The sequence below is a fragment of the Syngnathus acus genome, chromosome 17 (assembly GCF_901709675.1).
Source record: "Syngnathus acus chromosome 17, fSynAcu1.2, whole genome shotgun sequence".
NCBI lineage: Eukaryota > Metazoa > Chordata > Actinopteri > Syngnathiformes > Syngnathidae > Syngnathus > Syngnathus acus.
Window position 1 is genome coordinate 10,486,758 of NC_051102.1, and position 18,913 is coordinate 10,505,670.

The 18,913-nt window shown below is 45.8% G+C and overlaps 2 protein-coding genes and 1 long non-coding RNA gene across 9 annotated transcripts in view; 1 reads left to right on the forward strand and 2 right to left on the reverse strand.

Moving 5' to 3' along the window:
- The window catches only part of chd8 (chromodomain helicase DNA binding protein 8), a 27,071-nt gene continuing 8,158 nt past the window's right edge, over positions 1 to 18,913 (reverse strand). Inside the window, exons 1-40 of one of the 3 annotated variants that reach the window (XM_037276000.1) lie at positions 14,753 to 14,860; positions 12,595 to 13,616; positions 12,177 to 12,473; positions 11,929 to 12,042; positions 11,652 to 11,825; positions 11,323 to 11,552; positions 11,144 to 11,255; positions 10,837 to 11,046; positions 10,682 to 10,750; positions 10,549 to 10,604; positions 10,352 to 10,469; positions 9,872 to 9,955; positions 9,649 to 9,786; positions 9,362 to 9,483; positions 8,581 to 8,824; positions 8,335 to 8,511; positions 8,095 to 8,238; positions 7,844 to 7,942; positions 7,606 to 7,765; positions 7,213 to 7,423; positions 6,943 to 7,138; positions 6,663 to 6,833; positions 6,296 to 6,586; positions 5,971 to 6,191; positions 5,672 to 5,874; positions 5,377 to 5,533; positions 5,207 to 5,296; positions 4,635 to 4,738; positions 4,429 to 4,552; positions 4,279 to 4,354; positions 3,927 to 4,201; positions 3,574 to 3,806; positions 2,846 to 3,487; positions 2,672 to 2,775; positions 2,290 to 2,502; positions 1,954 to 2,046; positions 1,745 to 1,858; positions 1,539 to 1,640; positions 1,345 to 1,449; positions 1 to 1,215 (exon numbers count right to left, since the gene is read on the reverse strand). In XM_037276000.1, coding sequence (XP_037131895.1) covers positions 832 to 1,215; positions 1,345 to 1,449; positions 1,539 to 1,640; positions 1,745 to 1,858; positions 1,954 to 2,046; positions 2,290 to 2,502; positions 2,672 to 2,775; positions 2,846 to 3,487; positions 3,574 to 3,806; positions 3,927 to 4,201; positions 4,279 to 4,354; positions 4,429 to 4,552; positions 4,635 to 4,738; positions 5,207 to 5,296; positions 5,377 to 5,533; positions 5,672 to 5,874; positions 5,971 to 6,191; positions 6,296 to 6,586; positions 6,663 to 6,833; positions 6,943 to 7,138; positions 7,213 to 7,423; positions 7,606 to 7,765; positions 7,844 to 7,942; positions 8,095 to 8,238; positions 8,335 to 8,511; positions 8,581 to 8,824; positions 9,362 to 9,483; positions 9,649 to 9,786; positions 9,872 to 9,955; positions 10,352 to 10,469; positions 10,549 to 10,604; positions 10,682 to 10,750; positions 10,837 to 11,046; positions 11,144 to 11,255; positions 11,323 to 11,552; positions 11,652 to 11,825; positions 11,929 to 12,042; positions 12,177 to 12,473; positions 12,595 to 13,515 — 7,578 coding nt within the window. In that variant the 5' untranslated portion in view covers positions 13,516 to 13,616; positions 14,753 to 14,860 and the 3' untranslated portion in view covers positions 1 to 831. Of the gene's footprint in view, positions 1,216 to 1,344; positions 1,450 to 1,538; positions 1,641 to 1,744; positions 1,859 to 1,953; positions 2,047 to 2,289; positions 2,503 to 2,671; positions 2,776 to 2,845; positions 3,488 to 3,573; positions 3,807 to 3,926; positions 4,202 to 4,278; positions 4,355 to 4,428; positions 4,553 to 4,634; positions 4,739 to 5,206; positions 5,297 to 5,376; positions 5,534 to 5,671; positions 5,875 to 5,970; positions 6,192 to 6,295; positions 6,587 to 6,662; positions 6,834 to 6,942; positions 7,139 to 7,212; positions 7,424 to 7,605; positions 7,766 to 7,843; positions 7,943 to 8,094; positions 8,239 to 8,334; positions 8,512 to 8,580; positions 8,825 to 9,361; positions 9,484 to 9,648; positions 9,787 to 9,871; positions 9,956 to 10,351; positions 10,470 to 10,548; positions 10,605 to 10,681; positions 10,751 to 10,836; positions 11,047 to 11,143; positions 11,256 to 11,322; positions 11,826 to 11,928; positions 12,043 to 12,176; positions 12,474 to 12,594; positions 13,617 to 14,752; positions 14,861 to 18,913 lie in introns of those variants that run through there. The other 2 variants (XM_037275999.1, XM_037276001.1) reach the window with 2 other exon arrangements.
- LOC119137046 lies at positions 14,971 to 17,269 on the forward strand. 2 transcript variants are annotated; one of them, XR_005100851.1, is made up of 3 exons: positions 14,972 to 15,037; positions 16,141 to 16,262; positions 16,779 to 17,269. It is a non-coding gene; the product is annotated as an uncharacterized LOC119137046 (long non-coding RNA). The 2 variants fall into 2 exon arrangements; XR_005100852.1 differs by lacking the exon at positions 16,141 to 16,262 and having other exon boundaries at positions 14,971 to 15,037.
- cbln12 (cerebellin 12) lies at positions 15,996 to 18,682 on the reverse strand. 4 transcript variants are annotated; one of them, XM_037276024.1, is made up of 5 exons: positions 18,532 to 18,682; positions 17,586 to 18,077; positions 17,042 to 17,161; positions 16,756 to 16,981; positions 15,996 to 16,198 (listed from the first exon to the last, which is right to left on the reverse strand). In XM_037276024.1, the coding sequence occupies exons 2-4, from the start codon at positions 17,841 to 17,843 to the stop codon at positions 16,784 to 16,786; spliced, it is 576 nt and encodes a 191-aa protein (XP_037131919.1). In that variant the 5' UTR covers positions 17,844 to 18,077; positions 18,532 to 18,682; the 3' UTR covers positions 15,996 to 16,198; positions 16,756 to 16,783. The 4 variants fall into 4 exon arrangements, with proteins under 4 accessions (XP_037131919.1, XP_037131921.1, XP_037131918.1 ...); XM_037276026.1 differs by lacking the exon at positions 15,996 to 16,198 and having other exon boundaries at positions 16,736 to 16,981; positions 17,586 to 18,027; XM_037276023.1 differs by lacking the exon at positions 15,996 to 16,198 and having other exon boundaries at positions 16,736 to 16,981.

Sequence of the window (18,913 nt, forward strand, 5' to 3'; positions counted from 1 at the left end):
TATCTTATAACATACACTAGTTATCTTTAATGGAGGGGGGGGGGGGTCTCATGTCACGACCCACATGAATGTTGCTTCCAGGGAAAGTAAACCAGCAACCGCTCGGCGAAAAGGACAATAATACGCACAGACTTGCCATCACTGTAGTTTGCTGTAATTCAGGTCACAGAGAGATCATAAAACAAGAACAGCAATTCATTTGTCACCTTTGCACCATAAGACACAAGTTACCTGATCTACATAATACAATACAAGCATCCTTTTTTTCCAATGCCTCAGTAACTAATGCACCACACACCCTCTCCTTCACACAGTTAAAACATTAACAGTACACCCAAAAATTGGAACCCCTTGTATTTCATATACAGACTTGCTTGGACTCGGGTGATGTGAACCCACAAGGCTAAGAACGTGTTGGATGCCACTTGATTGCGTCTATTTATTTCACTGATGTTTGTCGAGGACCCAAATTGCAGTTCCTCCATAAGAAAAGGTTATCTACAGCAGGAGGCCCCCTTTTGGTCACAGCTGGGAATGTGATGTGAACTCCTCAATTTGGGAGTGATCGGAGCAGGTTGATGATGGGCCACAGAGTAAAAATGAAATTTGCCGTTTGCTGCGGCTACAGTGGAGGACCGACCGAGAAGAGACGGATTGACGGAAAGGTGGGTGGGTGCAAACCTGCTCTCTCAAAACAAAATCCACATATAAAATAAATTTGTAACGCATAAAAGCAGCAACACAATTTCATGTAGAAGGTAAAAATAAATGGGGGATAACGACGCACTTTCAGACGGGGTCTAATTCATTTGAGAATGGGGGGGGGGGGGGTCAATCCTCTGAGCTAGATGATGAGTCAGAGTCCTTCTGTGTGAGGATGACGTCATCTAATAGGGCCTCTTGATCTGAGCTGTCATAGTCTCCTTGGGAAAGGCTGTCACCAGCCTCAATTTTAACATCAAAGTCCGGACTGGTGAGGAAGTGTTGGGAGGTCTCCAGGTCCTCCTCGTCCATCATGTAAGCTCCATCCGAGACCAAAGTCTCCTCTTCCACTCCTTCCAGGTAAGGATTTTCAGGTGGTGGCTCTGGAGTGTGGTGGTGTTGGTGATGGTGGTGGTGGTGATGATGATGATGGTGGTGCCGGTGACGAGTTTTCTTAGGGATGTCCGAGTGTTCAGTCAGCAGTCTATGGAAGAGCGTTTCAGGCAAAAAGCCCTGCGAGAAAGAAATGTGGAACATGAATCTTGTAGGTAGCTTCATGGTATTTGATGTCAAACAAAATTTGCAAAATGTTGGTTTCATATGCATGTACTGTTGATTAAGAATCAAGAATGGCAAACGTACAGAGTTCCGAACTGTTTCTGACCAATCGGGTGCGACGACTAAATCTGCATTTTCTTCTAGGTATTCTCGCAGATCTTGCAGCATCGGACAGAATGTGGCGCCGATCTTAAGTGGAGAAACAAAACATTTGTTCGCAGAAAATGTCAACAGGTGTGAAATAAGTGTGTTCAACCCAAGTGTTCTGTGTGTCTGACCTTCTTTCCTGTCCGCATGTTAATAAGCTTGACCTTCTCATTGCCTGTCAGCGCTTTATCTGCCTTCCTCCTCCTCTTTCTCTTGCTCCTGTTCACAAGAAGCTGAAGAGGAAAGTACGTGACCCCAAACGCCATTTTGCTCCTCGCGTTGCTCTTTGGAGACCAGAGAACAGCAAAACGTCCAATGCATTGATAATTTGTTGTACCTCTAGCATGTCCCCCTCCACTTCATATTCTGGATTCTCTTTCAGCCAGGTGGGAGGGTCCCGGCGGCGAGGAATACGCTCCAGTGGGTCAAGGAAGCCATCTGGGTCTGATAACTACAACATAGAAGAATGGCAGGCAACAAGTCAGCAGTCAAAAGGTGGTGTGCTTGTCGCACCTAAATGCTTTTTCATTAAGATGATCATCGTACCTCCAGTTCTTTGCGCCTCTTCCGGCTGCTTTCGCCCCCTGACCCGTTGGGCATCAGTGCCTGCTTGGAGAAGGTCAGCTTCAGACCCTCCTCCTGGTAAAGTGACAGAGATGTATTGAGCCGTAATAAACACCACCGCTGCTGTCGACGAACAACTCACAAATAAATAAATACTGATCGGAAATGAAAAACCAAAAGAGATTTGAGTTTTTGGGCTAGTTGGATAATGTCAACTTACAAAGTTGAACATGTTCTGTGGGAAAAAACAAAACAACGGCCTGATGATGATCAGGGTGATACACAAAGCGAGACCCTAAAGGTTAAGTGCACAATGACCTTGAGGAGTTTGACAGTGAATTCTCCATCCTCTCCTTCTCCTCCAGGCACGCCGATGGGTTTGCGGCCCGCCCGAGCATAAGCCATTTCGTCTCCCTGCAGCTCGGAGCTTTGGTTAACGTGAGTTTCCGACACGTAGCGCCGCCCTGACGGCCACTGTCCGGTGAGCACCAGTGTGCACAAACTATCCAGACGGTTGATCAACACACGGTCCTGAGTTTGAATGAAAGACAGTCATTAAACATCAGCCGCCGGCAAATCATGTGTGTACATAGATATAGCTGTAACTTTCCGAGTCATTTGAACGCAAATTCCAAGATGTTTTCCTGCCAAACAATTCAAATTCCACGGTTGGATTATTTTCGAAAAGGTCCATATTTACCTTGGGCCACTCTACTCTGATAGGATCCGCAGGCGGAATGCCATCCTGAGACAAGGCCATTGAGAGTAAACTGTTTTCTTCATCTACATCACACGTCTTCGCACCTAGAAGAAAACAAATAGCAACGTCTTAATGTGTCCAACTGTGCATTGTTCTTGTCCAATCCCAACTGACCTCCACCCGCTTCTTCTTCACTATCTCCGCTGTCATCACTGCTGCCCGATCGATCAGATGACGACGAACCTGAATCCGAGTCCGAATCCGAATCGGACCCACCCTCTTCACCTCCTTTGCTCGCTCCCTTGTTTTTGTTCTTCTTGAAGCTCCAGCTTTGTCCTCGTGCCTTGCCGTCATGGTGAGTCAAAGGAGTACTTTGCAGGTGAGCATTGATTGCACCACCTAGCAAACTAATGTCCATTTCTTGTCTGTCCTCCTTCACATCCGGCACCTCTGCAATGGACTTTGGCTGGTTGAGGTGCATAACGGGTTGCGGTTGGGGTGGAGGCGGGGCTTGCTGGTTCTGAATGAATTCATCTCGGGCCGCAGTGAATGTGAACTGCGGGTCTGGGAAGACCGACTGTTCGGTGCGGCTGACGCCGTGCAGCGCTGTGCCGAGCATCAGCTGACGGTCGTGCTCCGGAATACTCCACCAGGTGGGCAGCTCGGAGGTGCGGGGTGCCAGCAGCAGACGCTCTTCCAGGGAGGGGTGCGGAAGGACCCGTTCACGGAGGCGACGGAGGAGGCTGATGCGATACAGTGTGCGGGAAGCGCGCTCCTCTGTGATGGGGGCCACAGTCTGGGGAAGCGGTGACAAATCTAGGGAACGTACATACTGTTGTTACATTTTGGCAGTGCCTCTGCAATAAATGTTCAGATTTGAGGATCGGGGCGGCTGTAGTTACCCTCCTCCCGGCCAAGACGCAGATGGCACACTCTCCGGCACATGGCTACAAAAGAGCGGAAGTAGCGGCTAAGGCTTTCATCCGTTTTTTTATCCAGGCGTGCAAAGGTGCGGAATCGCGCCCATTCGTAGTCTGGTTCTTCGCCTTCAACAATGCCGGGCTCCTTTTTCATTCTTTCTACACCAAAGGTGGAGACAACTCGGTAGAAGTCACATTCTTCTCTGCGTGTCCACCTGCAGAGGGGCAAATCGAATCGTGACTTCCATCCAAGTGAAATTCTGTTGTGTCGTTGCGTAAACCAACATGCATTTTTGAAGAAGAGACATTTCAAATGACGAAAGAAATCTGTCTACCTTTGTTGTCGCTCCTGGCGTGCTATCTCTTTCAGCTTGCTGGCCTGCTCACATCTCCTGCGTCTGCGATCGCCCTTGGCCTCCGCTTCAATTTTCAGCTGCTCCTGCCTGTAGCTGCGCTGGTAAGCTGTGACCAACCGCCGTAAGCGCGCGGTAAGCGAGGAACTCGAGGGCCAATCGCAACCGCTCTGGTTCTGGTTCGAAACACTTTCCGTGATCACTGCAACCGCCTTGTCTTCAACAGAGATGTCCTCCTCCATCTTCATACCGTCAGACTGTCAGAAGGAATCATTCAATGACAATGTAAGACACTTAATTGTCAAAGCATTTCACAGCAATCTCAGAGGTATACCTCATCATAAGAGTCTTTGGGGAGTCTTGATGCAGGCTTAAACTCTGGGTCCTCTGAGTATTTATCATAGTCAGCTCTGAGTCAAACAAACAAGTTAATCAACAAGTCATCAGCATGTGTCATAAGTCGTAAGCATATGTCACGACTCACTCATCTCCCAGCTCGCCATCAGCAGTGTGCTGCTCGGCATCGATAGCCTTGTCGTCCGGGCGGCCCACTCTCTCCAGGAAACAGAGACGTGGATCGGCACGCATGGTTGTGTACATCTCATAGCCTAGAAACAGAGTGACCGCTTTCATCTCATGCTAGCAGCAGTCGTAAGTTTGGCCACCAAAAATTCTCCAGAACATTCTTACCATGTTTAAAGACACCAGCCAGCAGAGAGCGATCCGCCTCACCGTCCCACCATGTTGTAGGTACCTCTTGCTGCTCCATCTCTGGCATCCAGATATCCACATCTCTGAAAAGAAACACATTAGTTCCTCGTGTGTCTCACGGTAGCTTCAAGAGAGTTTATAAGATTAGATCCTGCTGTGAGCAAAAATATTAATATCACACATCAAAATTAGAGTGCCAAAACATACTCTCTTAAAAATATTTGGGGAAATAAAAAGGTTTCGCCATTGAACGCAATGGCCTTATTTTTTAACAAAATATAGGGGATTTCAATCAATAAATGTGCAAGTCAATAAGTAAATGGTAGCAATCTTCTACCGTTTTAATTCTTACTAAGTTGTATCGCATCACTGGTGAGCTATTTCTTTTGTAGGAACACACCCGTGGACTATTCATGTTGTCCTTGGGGCCAACGAGTACCTGCTGGTACCGTGCTTCTTTTTTTCAAGCGACTGGACTCATTAACTTGGCTTGTTCGCCTATCTCTGTAAGCAGTAATCATATTGCGCCCTTTACGAATGATTTATTTTACCTAATGTCAGCCCCTTTTAGGACAGACTCAGCATGTTCACCAATCACTTCCTGTTTGAGATAGTACAGCATGCGCACCCTGAGCAACACCCTATGAGAGAAGAGACGTGGAATAGAAACATAGCCCAAAAGTACACATTTGCAGCTAAACAACTCTGATGGGCCACCAACTTGTTGCACTGGTGTTTGAGATGTTTGCGGTAACTGTCATCCAGCAGCAGCGTGTCTGGGTTGTACTTGCGGATCCATTCCACCTTCTGCACATCAAATGTGCTCTGAGCTTTTACCCTCTTCCCTTTTCTACCTCTGGGGACTGGGATGGAAAGGCCTGAGACAAACAAAAGTCAACTCAACCAAGGAGAGAATTTCTGTGACTCCAATAAAAACAAAAACATAAAGCCACTTGAGCTACCTGTTTTGATACGACATGCAAGTTGAAACTTTTAAGCCACGATCATTTTCCTACCAGAGTGGTTGAGCAGTGTTTGGGGTTCACGTCCGTTCTCCGGTGGAGTGATGAGCTCCCAGATGAAACTCTTAATGTTCTCATCGCCACGATAGTGAAGAAGACAAAATACCAGGATGACACGGCAGATTGTCTCCACATCGCGCTCACTCAGACGCCGCTTACATCGGGCATGAGAGAGAATGTCCCTCCAGCGGCCCCAACTGGGGGAAAGAATAATTGTGTCAACAAGCGGGTCACAATGATAATTCATGTCATAATAAAGACCAATAGAATATAAGGAAGCCAATTGTGCATACCCATAGACAAGCAGATGTTTTTCCACGCGGAAACAGTCAGTGCGACCGTAGCCAACTCCAGTGTGGCGATCAGCACGTCGGGAAGAGCGAGAGTGTCTGGAATTGACAGGTGGGTACTCTTCGTCACTGTCAGCATCGGTTAGTTCTGCACCTTCTCCTCGCAGAGTGGAATATTGCCGGGTCTGCTTGCGCACTCTGGGAGTGTCAATAACGAGTGTGTTCTAAGGGGTGAAAGAAACAATGACGCGTTACTCCCAGCAAATTTAGAGAATATGCAGGTACACAAGAAATGCAAAACCATTTTCCCAAGTGACAATCACTTTACCTTTCTGTTGATGGTGTCCATGTCGATGTCAGCTTTGTTGGCCCACTTTTCCCAGAATTCCGGGTCGTCGAGGGCAATGTCATTCCGGTTCTCGGAGGCCACAAAGCTGGCCTTTGAGAAGGTGGAGCCCTTGCCCTCACTCTCTATGGTGATGGTGGTGGCTCTGCGCTGGAGGATCTGGTCAATGTCTTCCTCACAGAAGCGGCTACCCTCGTCGTTCTCGTCCATAATGGCGGCGTAAGCGCCTTTCCTCAGCAAGTCTTCAATCTCCTTCTTCGAAAACTGCTGGATCTGGTGGAAGTAACAAAAAACATTTGGGGAAAAAAGTCATCCATAATATATCAATTGTAGGTGATTTTCTTCTTACCCCGTTTACATTACTGTCTTTATTGCCACTCATGCTTTGCAGGACGGCACGGTCGAGACCCAGCTTTAGACTGGCTTTGTCCAACATTTCTCTCTCGTAGGAATTCCTCGTGATTAGACGGTAGACTTTGACTGCCTTTGACTGGCCAATACGATGACATCGTGCTTGTGCCTGAGGAAGTTTTTAACAAAAAATGACTCCTTTATTATGGTGTCGATCCGTAAAAGGAAAACAAAAAAAAAAACGGTAATGTTGGGCTGAACAGCAGTTGAATATGTACCTGCAGGTCATTTTGAGGGTTCCAGTCCGAGTCAAATATGACGCAGGTGTCAGCCGCGGTGAGGTTGATACCCAAGCCGCCAGCTCGGGTACACAGCAGAAAGACAAAGCGGTCCGAGTCCGGCTTGCTAAAGCGGTCGATGGCAGCCTGTCGTAAATTGCCACGTACTCTGCCATCAATCCGCTCATACAGGTATCTAGAAAGATTTGGAAACAAGAACTTGAAAAGAGACGTATGACAAGCGGAGGAAAATAAGGCAAAGCCTCCCACCTCTTGTTGATGAGGTAGTCCTCCAGAATGTCTAAGCAGCGCACCATTTGGGAGAAGATAAGGACTTTGTGACCACCGGCCTTGAGCCGTGGCAGAAGCTTGTCCAGCAAGACGAGTTTTCCGGCCGACCGAATTAAGGCCTGCAAATGGAAGTCTGGAGCCAGAGGGTCATATGCTTGCCGTAACTCTGCTACAATCTTCTCCTCCGCACCTTGTTCAAAAAGACACGACATCATTGGATGAAAGGGATTTCAAGTTAACGACATTAGGACTTGTGTCTAAGAGAAAGAAAAAAAAACACCTAACCGTATGATTTCAAGTTTATACATAATAAAAAGTCTTTTTCATTTTTACATTTGTATAAAAGCGAGAACTAAGAGCATGTGATAATACCGTTGATGAGGTAAGGGTGGTTGCAGCACTTGCGCAGTTCCATCATAGTGTTGAGCAGATTGGGGACATTGCTGTTACTGTTTGCTCCTAAACTGAGAAAACTGAAGTTCCTCTCCAAGATGGCCCGGTAGTACTTTTTCTGAATATCCGTCAACTCAACCTTAGAGGAATGCAAAAGGTATGCTGAGACTGTTTTATCATGAAAAATGATCATCATGCATTAAGAACATTGATTAACCTCAATGATTGTCTCCTGTTTGGGTGCCAAATTCTTCTCGACGTCCTCTTTGAGCCTTCGCAACATCATCGGCTTCAATATAGCCTGCAGCTTCTGAACCTGAGGGGTTAAAAAAATAAATAAATAGAACATGCTCAGTCACCGCCAAATTTAAAAGATCTAATATGAAGTTATTATGACAACTACGGCTTCTACTTTTATCGTCACAAGAATAGTATTGAACGATCGATCATATATCAAGTATTTTGCACCTGCTCCTCGGTTTTGAGGTCTCCAAATTCCCGAAGGAATTCAATTTCAGAGGGAAACTGTGCCGGCTCCAGGAAATGAAGCAAACTGAAGAGTTCCTCCACAGTATTCTGCAGAGGAGTTCCAGTCAACAGCACCTTGTGCTCCTAGGGGCAAAAACAATAAGGTGACTTCCAAATCCGAGACTACTCCCTGCTCGGTCAGCATCGTAGGGTTTCACGATTCTACGCGAGTCAACTCACCAGTTCCAACATTTTCAAGCTGTCCAACAGCTTGCAGTTACGATTCTTGAGGCGATGCGCTTCATCGATGATCACGCAACGCCAGGATATCTCCCTCAGCTCGGGGCAGTCGGACAACACCATTTCAAAAGTTGTGATCAGCGCATCAAATTTGTACGCGCCCGGGATTAAATGTTCCTGTGCACAAAATGACGACATCAATTAGAAAGCGACAATTTCAATGCAGTCAGTTCCTATCGAGCCTACCTTGTCGTCTTTACAGTACATCTCGTACTGTTGGATCATCTGCCTGCTGGCCAAGCTGCCGTGGTAGACGATGGCATTCACGTTGGTCCATGTGGAGAATTCCCTCTCCCAGTTGGTGATGGTGGAAAGGGGGGCAATCACCAGGAAGGGACCCTGGATCCCAGTCGCATAAATCTCAGACAGCAGAGTGATGGACTGGATTGTTTTGCCTAGACCCATTTCATCTGCTAGGATACAGTTTTGCCTGAAACATAAGATGTGAGCAAAGCAAGGGAGAATCGTTGAAAGAAAGATTTCAACATTTTCTTCCCTCTCAGTCATTCAGTACAATTTCCCTTAAGAATATTCTTTCAAGCTAAATATGTGCCATTATTTTGCGCATTCTTGATTTTTGAAATTATTTTATTGCCACTTATTTACAGTCAACTGTTTGTTGGTCAGTGAAATATCCAACACTGAGGTGTTGCTTGTTTTTTTTAAACAAATAAATGTTAACACGAGTTTCTTACTAATGCGCACTGACAGTCACTTTGCAGTAGTTACATGTATTCAGGCTTGAATGAACGACATTCATGTGTTTTTCAAGCCTAAAAAGAACATGCACGGTTTCGTCTCCTGTAAAAGGAGGTCGTGACATAATGACGTGATGTAGGTACCAGCATAAAATCCGTTGACAACTGCCCTGAACCAGGTCACCCGTGTAGAGTTGCCAAATACGACTGCTCAATGATTGACTGGCATTTTGTTATATTTTGCAGACATGTCATGGCGTGATACGTACCTGTTGTACCAGTTGAAGAGCAGCCAGTTGACACCCTCCAGTTGATATTCTCGAAGAGTGTTGCCATTCTTGTACTCTCTCGTCTCCTCCAACTTCTTCCACGAGCCAGCCTGTGGCCGCGTCTACAGTAGAGGACAGCGTCAAAAAAAAAAAAAAACATACACACTGGCCATCTGTGTTTAGTCTTTTGAATGTTGACGAATGACTGGAGCCAATCCATGTCATTTCTTTCCTAGAACCTAAGACTGGAGGACAATAAACTCAATATCTAGAACTTCAGTCCTTACCATTTTCTTGAGGCGAGGTTGTCGGGTTTGGATTTTGTTAAACTCTTCAACCTTGCCCTCATCCACATCCTCATTCAACTCCCAGGTTGCATCTTCGTAAGGCAGGGAGCACCACTTAACCAGGTAGTAAATCACTGGCTAAAGGCGTGGAGCAAAGAGTCGTAGTTAGTAACGATGCAAGACATTGACTTCATTCAGATGATAATTGTGTCGTTTCTTCGACCTCGCCATTGTCTTTGTCTATACTGTGGGATACATCCAGAATCCTGTCCACTTCCACATAGTCGGGATTAAAGACCTCCTCCTCCTGAAGAGAACCACAGAGCCAAATACATTCAAGTCAAAATACATACGACAGCGGCAGTAAACAGTAGGAGGAAAAAAGTACGTGAACCCTTGCAACACCCATTCTCCTATCAGCCGCAATTGTTTGGACAGATGGCTTCAAGTTCTATGATCAGATAGACAACATGGAGCATCTGAGGAAGGTTTAGCCACTCCATTTATCCTTGATAATGATAAACCACGTCGCGCATTAATCCCTCTTATTTTGACAGTGATTGTGTGCTTATTGACCACAACTCACCATTGTGGACACATGAATATTTATGCAGATATTTAAGTTCAAAGGGTTCACATCATTTTTCCGCCCAATGTGTGTGGTAGAGAAGCTGTAACCCAAAAGGTACATTTGTACTCTCACCTCATGGAAAAAATGCCTCATCTGCGCATGCTTGGTCTTGAACCTTTTGATCTTTTGATGGATCCTCTTGTCTTTCTCCAGTTGCCCCATGGTGGCCCATTCGCAGTGTAAGTATGAACTGGAAACAAGAATGCGAAGTTGTATTCTAGTCACATACTCTAAGGCCGCATTTTGCTTGTCAAGGATGTGAGACTTACTAGTTCTTGTATTTGACAAAGAATTCCTCCAGATTGGTGTACTGGCCTAAGGAGACCTAACAAGAAAACACCATTTTTTTTAAGTCAATTGGAAACGCAACAGCGAACGAGAAGTACATGCACAAAAGCATACCTCTTTCTTTGTTACTCGCATGGAAAGAATTTTATCTACAATGGCAGCATCCTCCTCACTTGGGTTTTCCTGCACAGATAAAAAAAACATGACATTTGAATGAAGGGAAATTCAGCATTTTCAGTCTCGTCTCAAAAGCGAATGACTCAACACACCACAAAGAACTGCATGCCAGGCAGTCCGTCACCATGTAAATCAATGCCCTGGTGGATGTGGGCCGCTGCCGGTGCTGCACTGATGGAGGCCACAGCCGCCGTGGTCGTCGTAACGTCAACGTCCTCCTGCTCGTCCTCGTCGTCCGTTATCTTAATGTCCAGGTCCTCGGTGTACTTCTTTCTGTTCACCACGCGATTGGAGCGCCTCTTCTGGACAGAGGAATTTTTCCATTTTCATGATGAGTCAATTTAATACGACACACATTATCTTTGCCCCTGGGGACCGTTTTCAAATGCGTGTTCTTACCATGATCAGATCTTCTTCAAGTGCAGCAGGTGAGGGAGGACTCAACTCCCCATCTGAATGATCGGAGGATGGATTCCTTTTTCTTTTCTTTGCCCCCACAAGTGTAATAGTGCTACAAGAGGAAGGAGAACACATCAGTGACTGGTCATCCAAGGATCAAGTTAACATTTTCCACTTACTTTATCTTGGCTTTGCTTTTGCTCTTAATGCCACCAGCAGGTATGGTGGTGCCGCCGCAATCGACAAGCGTCCCTCCGGCTGGCTTTGCTTTGCCTTTTTTGTCAGCTCCTCCCGCACTTTTAGATAGCGTTCCGGCAATTACAGGACTTTTCTTCTTGCTCCCTCCCCCGCTTGTCTTTTTCTTTGCCGACGTGACAACGGTCACAGTGCCTCCAATTTCTGGCGAGGTCTGCGTGGAAGGAAGTTCGTCCTGGTTGAGTACTCGAGGCAAGTTCTTCTCCCCGCGCGCTTTTGCCCTCGCTATAGCTTCGGCCACAATTCGATTTGCCTTCTCCTGCTTGCAGAGGATCTCCACGCGTCGCACAGAGGATGAATCGCCAGGGGCCTTGGTGATGCGGATAGCCTGCGTTGCCGTGGTGGTGGTACTAGAGGGGCCCGCTGTTGAAGCGTTGACGACCTTCACCACTGAGACAGCCCCACCGGCTGTAGCCGCCGCGCTAGTCTGTATCGGCAAATGACACGATGTTGCTGTTCCGCTCACATGGAAAACACCTATCTACAAGTCGTAAAAAAAAATAAAAAAAAATAAAAAATAAAATGATTACCTGTGGCTGCAGAAGCATTTTGAGAGGCACTGCAACTCTCTGCCCTCCTTGGCCTTGGGAAATCTGCAGTACCTGCGGGCTACCAGTACCGCTTGCTCCTGAAACCAACTGGTACTGAAAAGTTACAAACGTAAGTCACAAACTGCTGGTCAACCGTCCCACTAACAATCACTTGGACTGGCTTTCAAATGTATAACTGAACATATTGAATGCTTTTCATTTTGCAATGACTAATTGAAGGCTTTTACCTTAACTCCTCCTTGCTGGTTTGGCTGCTGTTGCACCTGCAACTGGATTGTAAGGACTTTGGGCTGCCCTCCTGCAGCCCGGGCCTGGGTCAAGGCTGCCAGCTGGCTTCCCTGGAGGACCAGTTTACCTCCCGGGAGCTGTCCCAGTACTAGTCTTGTTGGAGCTTGGACCTGTGGTTGGCCTCCTTGAACCTGTGTGACCTGAGGTTGGGCTACAACAGTGTGACCCATTGAGGAAGCGGCTCCAGCTTGTGAAGGCTGCTGGAGAACCAGGGTGATTCGTTTTGCTTCACTCCCCTAAAGTCACAAACACAGTTCATTAGTAACATTGCAATCATGAGCAAACAGGCCATATAGCCAAGTGTGAACGCAAACCGGTTCAGCCTCATTTGACAGTCCGACTGAAAGGAGCACTTACTGGGGTTTGGGCCTGCATGGCTGGCTGGAGTTGGACCTGGTTCTGAGCTTGGATTTGGATTTGAGCAGGCTGGCTCTGGGGCTGGACTTGCACTTGTGTTTGCATCTGCACTTGGACTTGCTGGCCTTGCTGGGGCATGGAGGTGAGCAGCAACTGTTTCACTGGACCATTGGGGGACTGCAGCAGCCTCTGTACACCCGCAGCGCCAACCTTTAATTGAGTTTGCCCTGTGGTCGTTTGGTTCAAGACCGCTCCTCCTTGTAGTACGGCCGGTTTGAGCGGTGAGCCAGACACCAAACGGATGACTTTGCCACCTGTAGAACTTGTGGCTCCTGGTACAGTTTGGAGGACCTGGGCTTGCCCCTGGGGACCTTTGAGAATGACAATCTTCCCTCCCGCTTGCTGCGTGAGAGCAGATAGCTGCTGGGGAGTGAGCTGCTGGGCGATCTGTGCGAGCTGCTGAGCAGCAGTGGTGGCGGCGGCTGAGGGGCTGGAAAGAGTTAGCGGTGAGTTAAGCAGGACAGTGCTACTGCTGACCACATTGGTGTTGCTAGCTATGGATACTGTGGCATGGGCTTGAACTTGAGGTACAGTATCAACAACAGCAGGAGCCTGGGCTACAGTGGGAAGCGTGGCTAAGGAAACAGTCTGAGCAGTCACCACTGCTGCCGTCTGCTGTGCGGGAACTGGAATGGATTCCTGTGCAGGTACGGTGGCGGTTGTGGCAGGAACACAAAGGTCAGCGTTGACTGGAAGGTCAGGCGTGGGCTCTGATTCAACCGGTGCATCCACCTGACCTAACGCCAGCTTAAGAGCCTCTTCCACTGGGTCTGATGAACCATGAGAAAAGGAGTCATCAGGGATAGCGTCCAGGTTAAACAGGGGTGTGTCCTCAAAGAGGTCCATGATAGGGTCTGCCATCTTGCCCCCTCCGCACAGGGAGATGGGCACAATGTTAGAGCCGCTCCGAGATGAAAGCTAAATTGTACTCATCCAGTTCTTCAAATTGTCAAAGAAAACACCTGGAGAAGACAAAGAAAACAGACATTAATTAGACCAATTCAGCTTGATTTCAACATTCGCTCTATGATGTAGAGAGTGTTTAGTGATAACAAATAATACATGCATAATAAATGAGCACGAATCAAGCCATCCATTGGTTCCTCCTGTTTTTGGTATAAGACTGTTGGATTTTTCAATACAACAAATATACATGCTTTCTATCAGATGCACACAATTCATGAGAACAAATAACCATCGCACACTACCATCATAGCTCCAAGTGAATTACAACAGTAATTCACCTTAAAGTGGCCAACACAAAATCAAAAGGTCAATACATTCTCAGTTAACAAACCCCCCTGAAAGGATCAGTACATTCTATTTCTAATGTTGAAAATACCGCCAATGTGTTGTAATGATACATACAGCTGTGCTCAAAAGTTTACATATCCTGGAGGATTTTACAAATGTGCAGCCCTCTTTATAAAAACCCTTATTTTCAAATGAAACCATTTCAGAATAGCGCAAACATTAAACACACTATCGCAACAAAGTAAATCATGTCATGTTCAATATTGAGGTTTAAGTAGACTCCCCCCCCCCCCACAAAGGCGATACTTATCTACTACTACGAGCACAACTACGTTAAGTAACAAGTAGCTACGACTTATTCCCAAATGAAACTAGAGCGTCAAATATTTAGTGATTCGGAAGAGTTGGCATTGAAATAGGGCGAGAGGAGACAGTGATGGAGATGTCGGATGCTTTCCTCTGCTCCCATTGCAGTCTGCCTCACAAAACCGTCGGTTAGCATTAGCATCTACCGTCAAGATGTGCCTATTGCCAAAGCGTGTGTGCAAGCACTTGATATATTCACTCCAAACCACGCCGTGTTATATGTTTGGGACAGTTAACTGGCTTCTGGCTCAATTACAAGCGACCATCAAGTCGACCGGACTCCTTCAATCTCATCAACAAACCCGACCAAACCAAAGCAACGTGCCACAATAACCATTACCCGTCAACGTTCTGACACGGGTTAGGCCGCAATACTCTTTCAGTTGATCTGCGTCCATTTCTCGGTGAAATAGCCGAAAATAACCATCGGGTCCGCTGCCCAAAGGCTCGCAGTAATAATTCGGGGCGCTAAATTTACCTTTGCATCGACACACATGGCTTTCTCCGTCTCACAACACAGTACGATTACAGGAAACGGCTAGGGAAGAGCAGGAACTAACATTCTTGCCCGAGAGCCCGTACAAAGCCTGCCTCGCGGACTCTCCCAAGCTACGATTGGTTCATTTCCTTCTGAGCCGGAAGCACGCAACATTCTCATTGGCTGTGGTACTCGTCATTCAAAAGGTGGTCGCCGTTAGGCGGGATAAGAGCGACGTTCGGTTGAGGAACAATAAATGCGGCCTAGCTGAGCTCATTTGACTGAGTGAGTGACCGTGGTACTGCGTTTTACTGTCCTCAGTGCTTATGTGAGAAGCCGCTGGCAGAGGCAAAATCCATTGAAATATTCCGTCTTTTAAAAATATCAAAGTTATAACAGCTAATTATACCAGCGGTCCACTTTTATAAGACATCGTCTCTTTTGTAGCATTTTTAATAAGATGCTTGCGTTGATCGTTATAAAGAGCAAATAAAGAGCCCGTGTGATATCGAGCAATTATTTAACGTCAGTATATAGACTCTGACTTTGATGGATCCTTCCCGACGAAATTCTGAAAATTACCTTTCGTTTTTCGGGGTACCAAGCAGTGAAACGATATTACTGTTTCAACGTTCCGTGATTGGTCGATTGGCTCCCCCTAGTGACGGAACACTGCCATTATGGTGGGACCGATGAGTCACGTTATCATCTAGTAATAGTTGCTGTAGAATAATATGACAAATATGATAGTCCTTCAAATAATTTCTAGACCAAGGGTAAGTACTCTGTGAAAAAACGACTCAAATACTAAGTAGGTAGTGCATAACAATATCACAAACGAATTAATTATTCATTAAAAACAAGTGAAGTCAAATTCAGCCACGAGAAACAATGAGCCCAAACAAAGCTTTATGTCATACCACTTAATGTTCATTCCTATTTATAGTCAGTCAGGAAATCTGTGAAAACTGACAGTTGTGCAAAACAGGAAATGATCCGATTGGTCAGAAACTTTGCTATTAACCACAAATAACATCAATATGGTTACAGCTGAGATTCAAACCCCGAACCTCAGAGCTTCAGAACTGCGAGGCAGACATGCTAACCACTAACTCCACTGTATTGCACCTGTGAGTATATTTGATTACAAAGAGATTCTTTGAAATTGATAGCAAGTCCACCAAACCATTATTCTATTAGTGATTCAACTACATTTATGTGGCACACCATATTACAATACTTTGAAAATACTAAAAAAGGCTTCTCCTTAAATGTTTACCATTAAACGTGGGCTCATGTGCGGATGAATGAGAGGGAGACAGCGATTGTGATGACAAAGCAGGCGAGCGTAAGTGACTGACTACACGTGACAGTCCGCTCTTTTTCAGTGGCAGCCCTGCAGAGACGAACCTTGCTGCTCGCCAATGGCTCCATCTGTCTGCGGCCCTGCAAGAAGGATATTGCCGTTTCACCGTACTGACTCTCTGCATGACCCATGCTGCACTGCGAGGTGCACGCCAACGCCAGCTCTGCTGGTGGGAGCTATATTTACAAACAGCTGCTGTGGCAATGGCTACAGTACCACAAGAAAGAGGCATCATAATATTTAGCCTGATCTGTGATTTGTTTATTGACACACAGATAACATTTAATAACGACATATACGCTAGATTAAAAGGACCCACTAGACCAACTAGCATATTTTAATATAAGTTTGTCATAAAGATTTCTGTGTAAGTAAACATCTGATGCAGGCATAAATAGGCTTAGCAATGCAAGATAGCCATAACAGCACTTATTTAAACATTTAATAATTACCAGAGAGAGAAAAAATGATCAATCGCAAAGAAGCCCACAATGCACGGGGTTACTTTCAACTTTTTGCTCACAACTGCAATATCAGTCATACAAACTCAATAAATAGCAAAACAACACCTGTTCTATTTTGTCGTCAGGACGGAAGAGTTTTGCTTTCTGGAACATTGCAAAATTCCTTCTCTCACCATTACAATCATTTGGCTTCCAGCTTGCTCACAAGGGGAAGACCAAGAACCCAGAGAAGGTGGAGTATTTCCAGCCTCCCATGAGGTTCCCCCTCTCAAGTCGAAGGTAAGCCTTGTCCCCTTTCTCCATGATCACCAGACCAGCATTTGTGGCTGCTTCCCTGGTCACATCCTGGTCCCCGGCGAAAGCGGAAATCATCGGCCAGCCGTTCACCATCAAGCTGACCTGGAAGAAACCATTCCATGCTGAACCTCAGCAGCTACATGACAGCTGAGAGTGAGTTACCTGAATTGTCTGTCTGTTGTAAGCTTTCACAACATGAAAGTTAAAGCTGTAAACTCCTCTCCTCGGTGCAAGGAAGATGCTGCTCTCTTGATCAAAATGACTGCCCACATTCACCAAGATCTGAAAGGAAGGGTCAAAAAACACTGCCTGACTTGTCTTAACAGGTTACAAAATATTACACATATTCAGTGAGAAATGACATCATAAAATATCACAGTTAGTCAACAACTCGGCCTGTAACATTTTTAGGAAATAAACCTTGTAAATAAAATTATTACTTGTTTTTATTATTTACTATATATATGTATGAATTATTATGTGGTCAAATTAAGAGACAATTTTGGGGTTGGGATCGTTTGACACTAATGACACAAGAAAGTGGTAAAAGAGTCATTATTAAACTGAATTGAACATGTCTCAAAATTATTTGTATTTCATTCAATGTTCAAGAGTGTGTTAAGATTGGCTGGGATCTTTTAATAGGGTAAAAAAAAAAGCCCACCCTCATTACTTTCATGTCGCTAAATTTAGCATGCACACTTACATTATCAAAATAGATGATCATTGTGCGATTGCTCATATCCGTAGGCTCGTGGTTGGTCTGGCGGCTGGCGGAGAAAGCCACTCGGCCGCTGCCCGAGCGAACCGACATGCCCAGGGCGTTCCCGGCAGGTTCCGATGAGGGTGTGGAGTCACATACCACTAAACATTTCCCCTCAAGAATGATGGGTTCGGTGTCATTCTGCCCGTTGGCCCATGGTGGCTCCCACAATAGCATCAGAACCAACATTATGGGATGCATGACTGATTCTTGTCTGCTTAGCCAATTCTTGTTGATAGTTAAAACAACACCGAGCGACCCGTCACACTTCACAGTTGTTCATTCCTCTTTGAGTTTCTTGCGTGCCAGTCCAAAGTCCCAAATCGCCGTGTCAGAAGGCCTCAGCAGAACAGTGACAACGAGACCTCTGCTCCCTTCAAGTTGACTTCCTCAGCAAAAAAAAAAAAAAAAACTGTCAAGGCAGTTGAAAAGTATCTGGGGATGAGGAGAGTTTGACAAGATGAGCAAAGTCTTGATGGCAAAGAAGACGGTTGCGAAAGATGGAACACAAGCAGAAGGATGCAAGACCAAAGGTTGGGGGGGTGCAGAAAAAAGAGGGGGTGGAGGAACAATTCCACTGAGTGACCATCTGTCTTCTACACGTTGCTCCTTCCCACCTAACGCCGTTCGCTCAACATGCATTTCCTCACATGGCGCAAAACACATTCTCACTTGTGCACTTGTTTCACAGCGCAAAGCTAAATATGGGCCATGCATTTTTCATTTCTCTCCAAGCTTTGACTGTTAGAAGTATTTCTAAAGACCTCAAGATGCTCTCAAGTTCAAACACATGCTGTGCTTGTTTTCATCATTGAAAACGATGAGAAACAAAATAGTAGAAACGTTATTATTCAACACATTATAAATAAATTAAAAAAAAGAGCGTCACCTGTATCCCTCTGAGAAATCTTGTATACTCCAAGCTGCGGGATATCGTGGACAAATAGATTTGTTCTTCCTCGTCGTTCTTCACATAATTCCACACAGCAGTCAGATCTGAGCCAAGACAGATATGTGATCATCTCTCTTTTTGTTCATCTCTATCTCGCTGTGCCACCCCCACTTTACCTCCGCCTCTCTCATTCTCCATGCTACATCCGCCCACCACCACCACCACAGTGGAATTTCAAAAATATCAAAGTAATTGAACACCAAGGCCATTTCAATGGAACAACTTGAGTGTGGATAAAGCTCTCTCACCTGGAGAAAACAACAATAATTCTTAATGTGACCTTTTGTCAATTTAGTACTGTCATGTCTCAAAAGTCAAA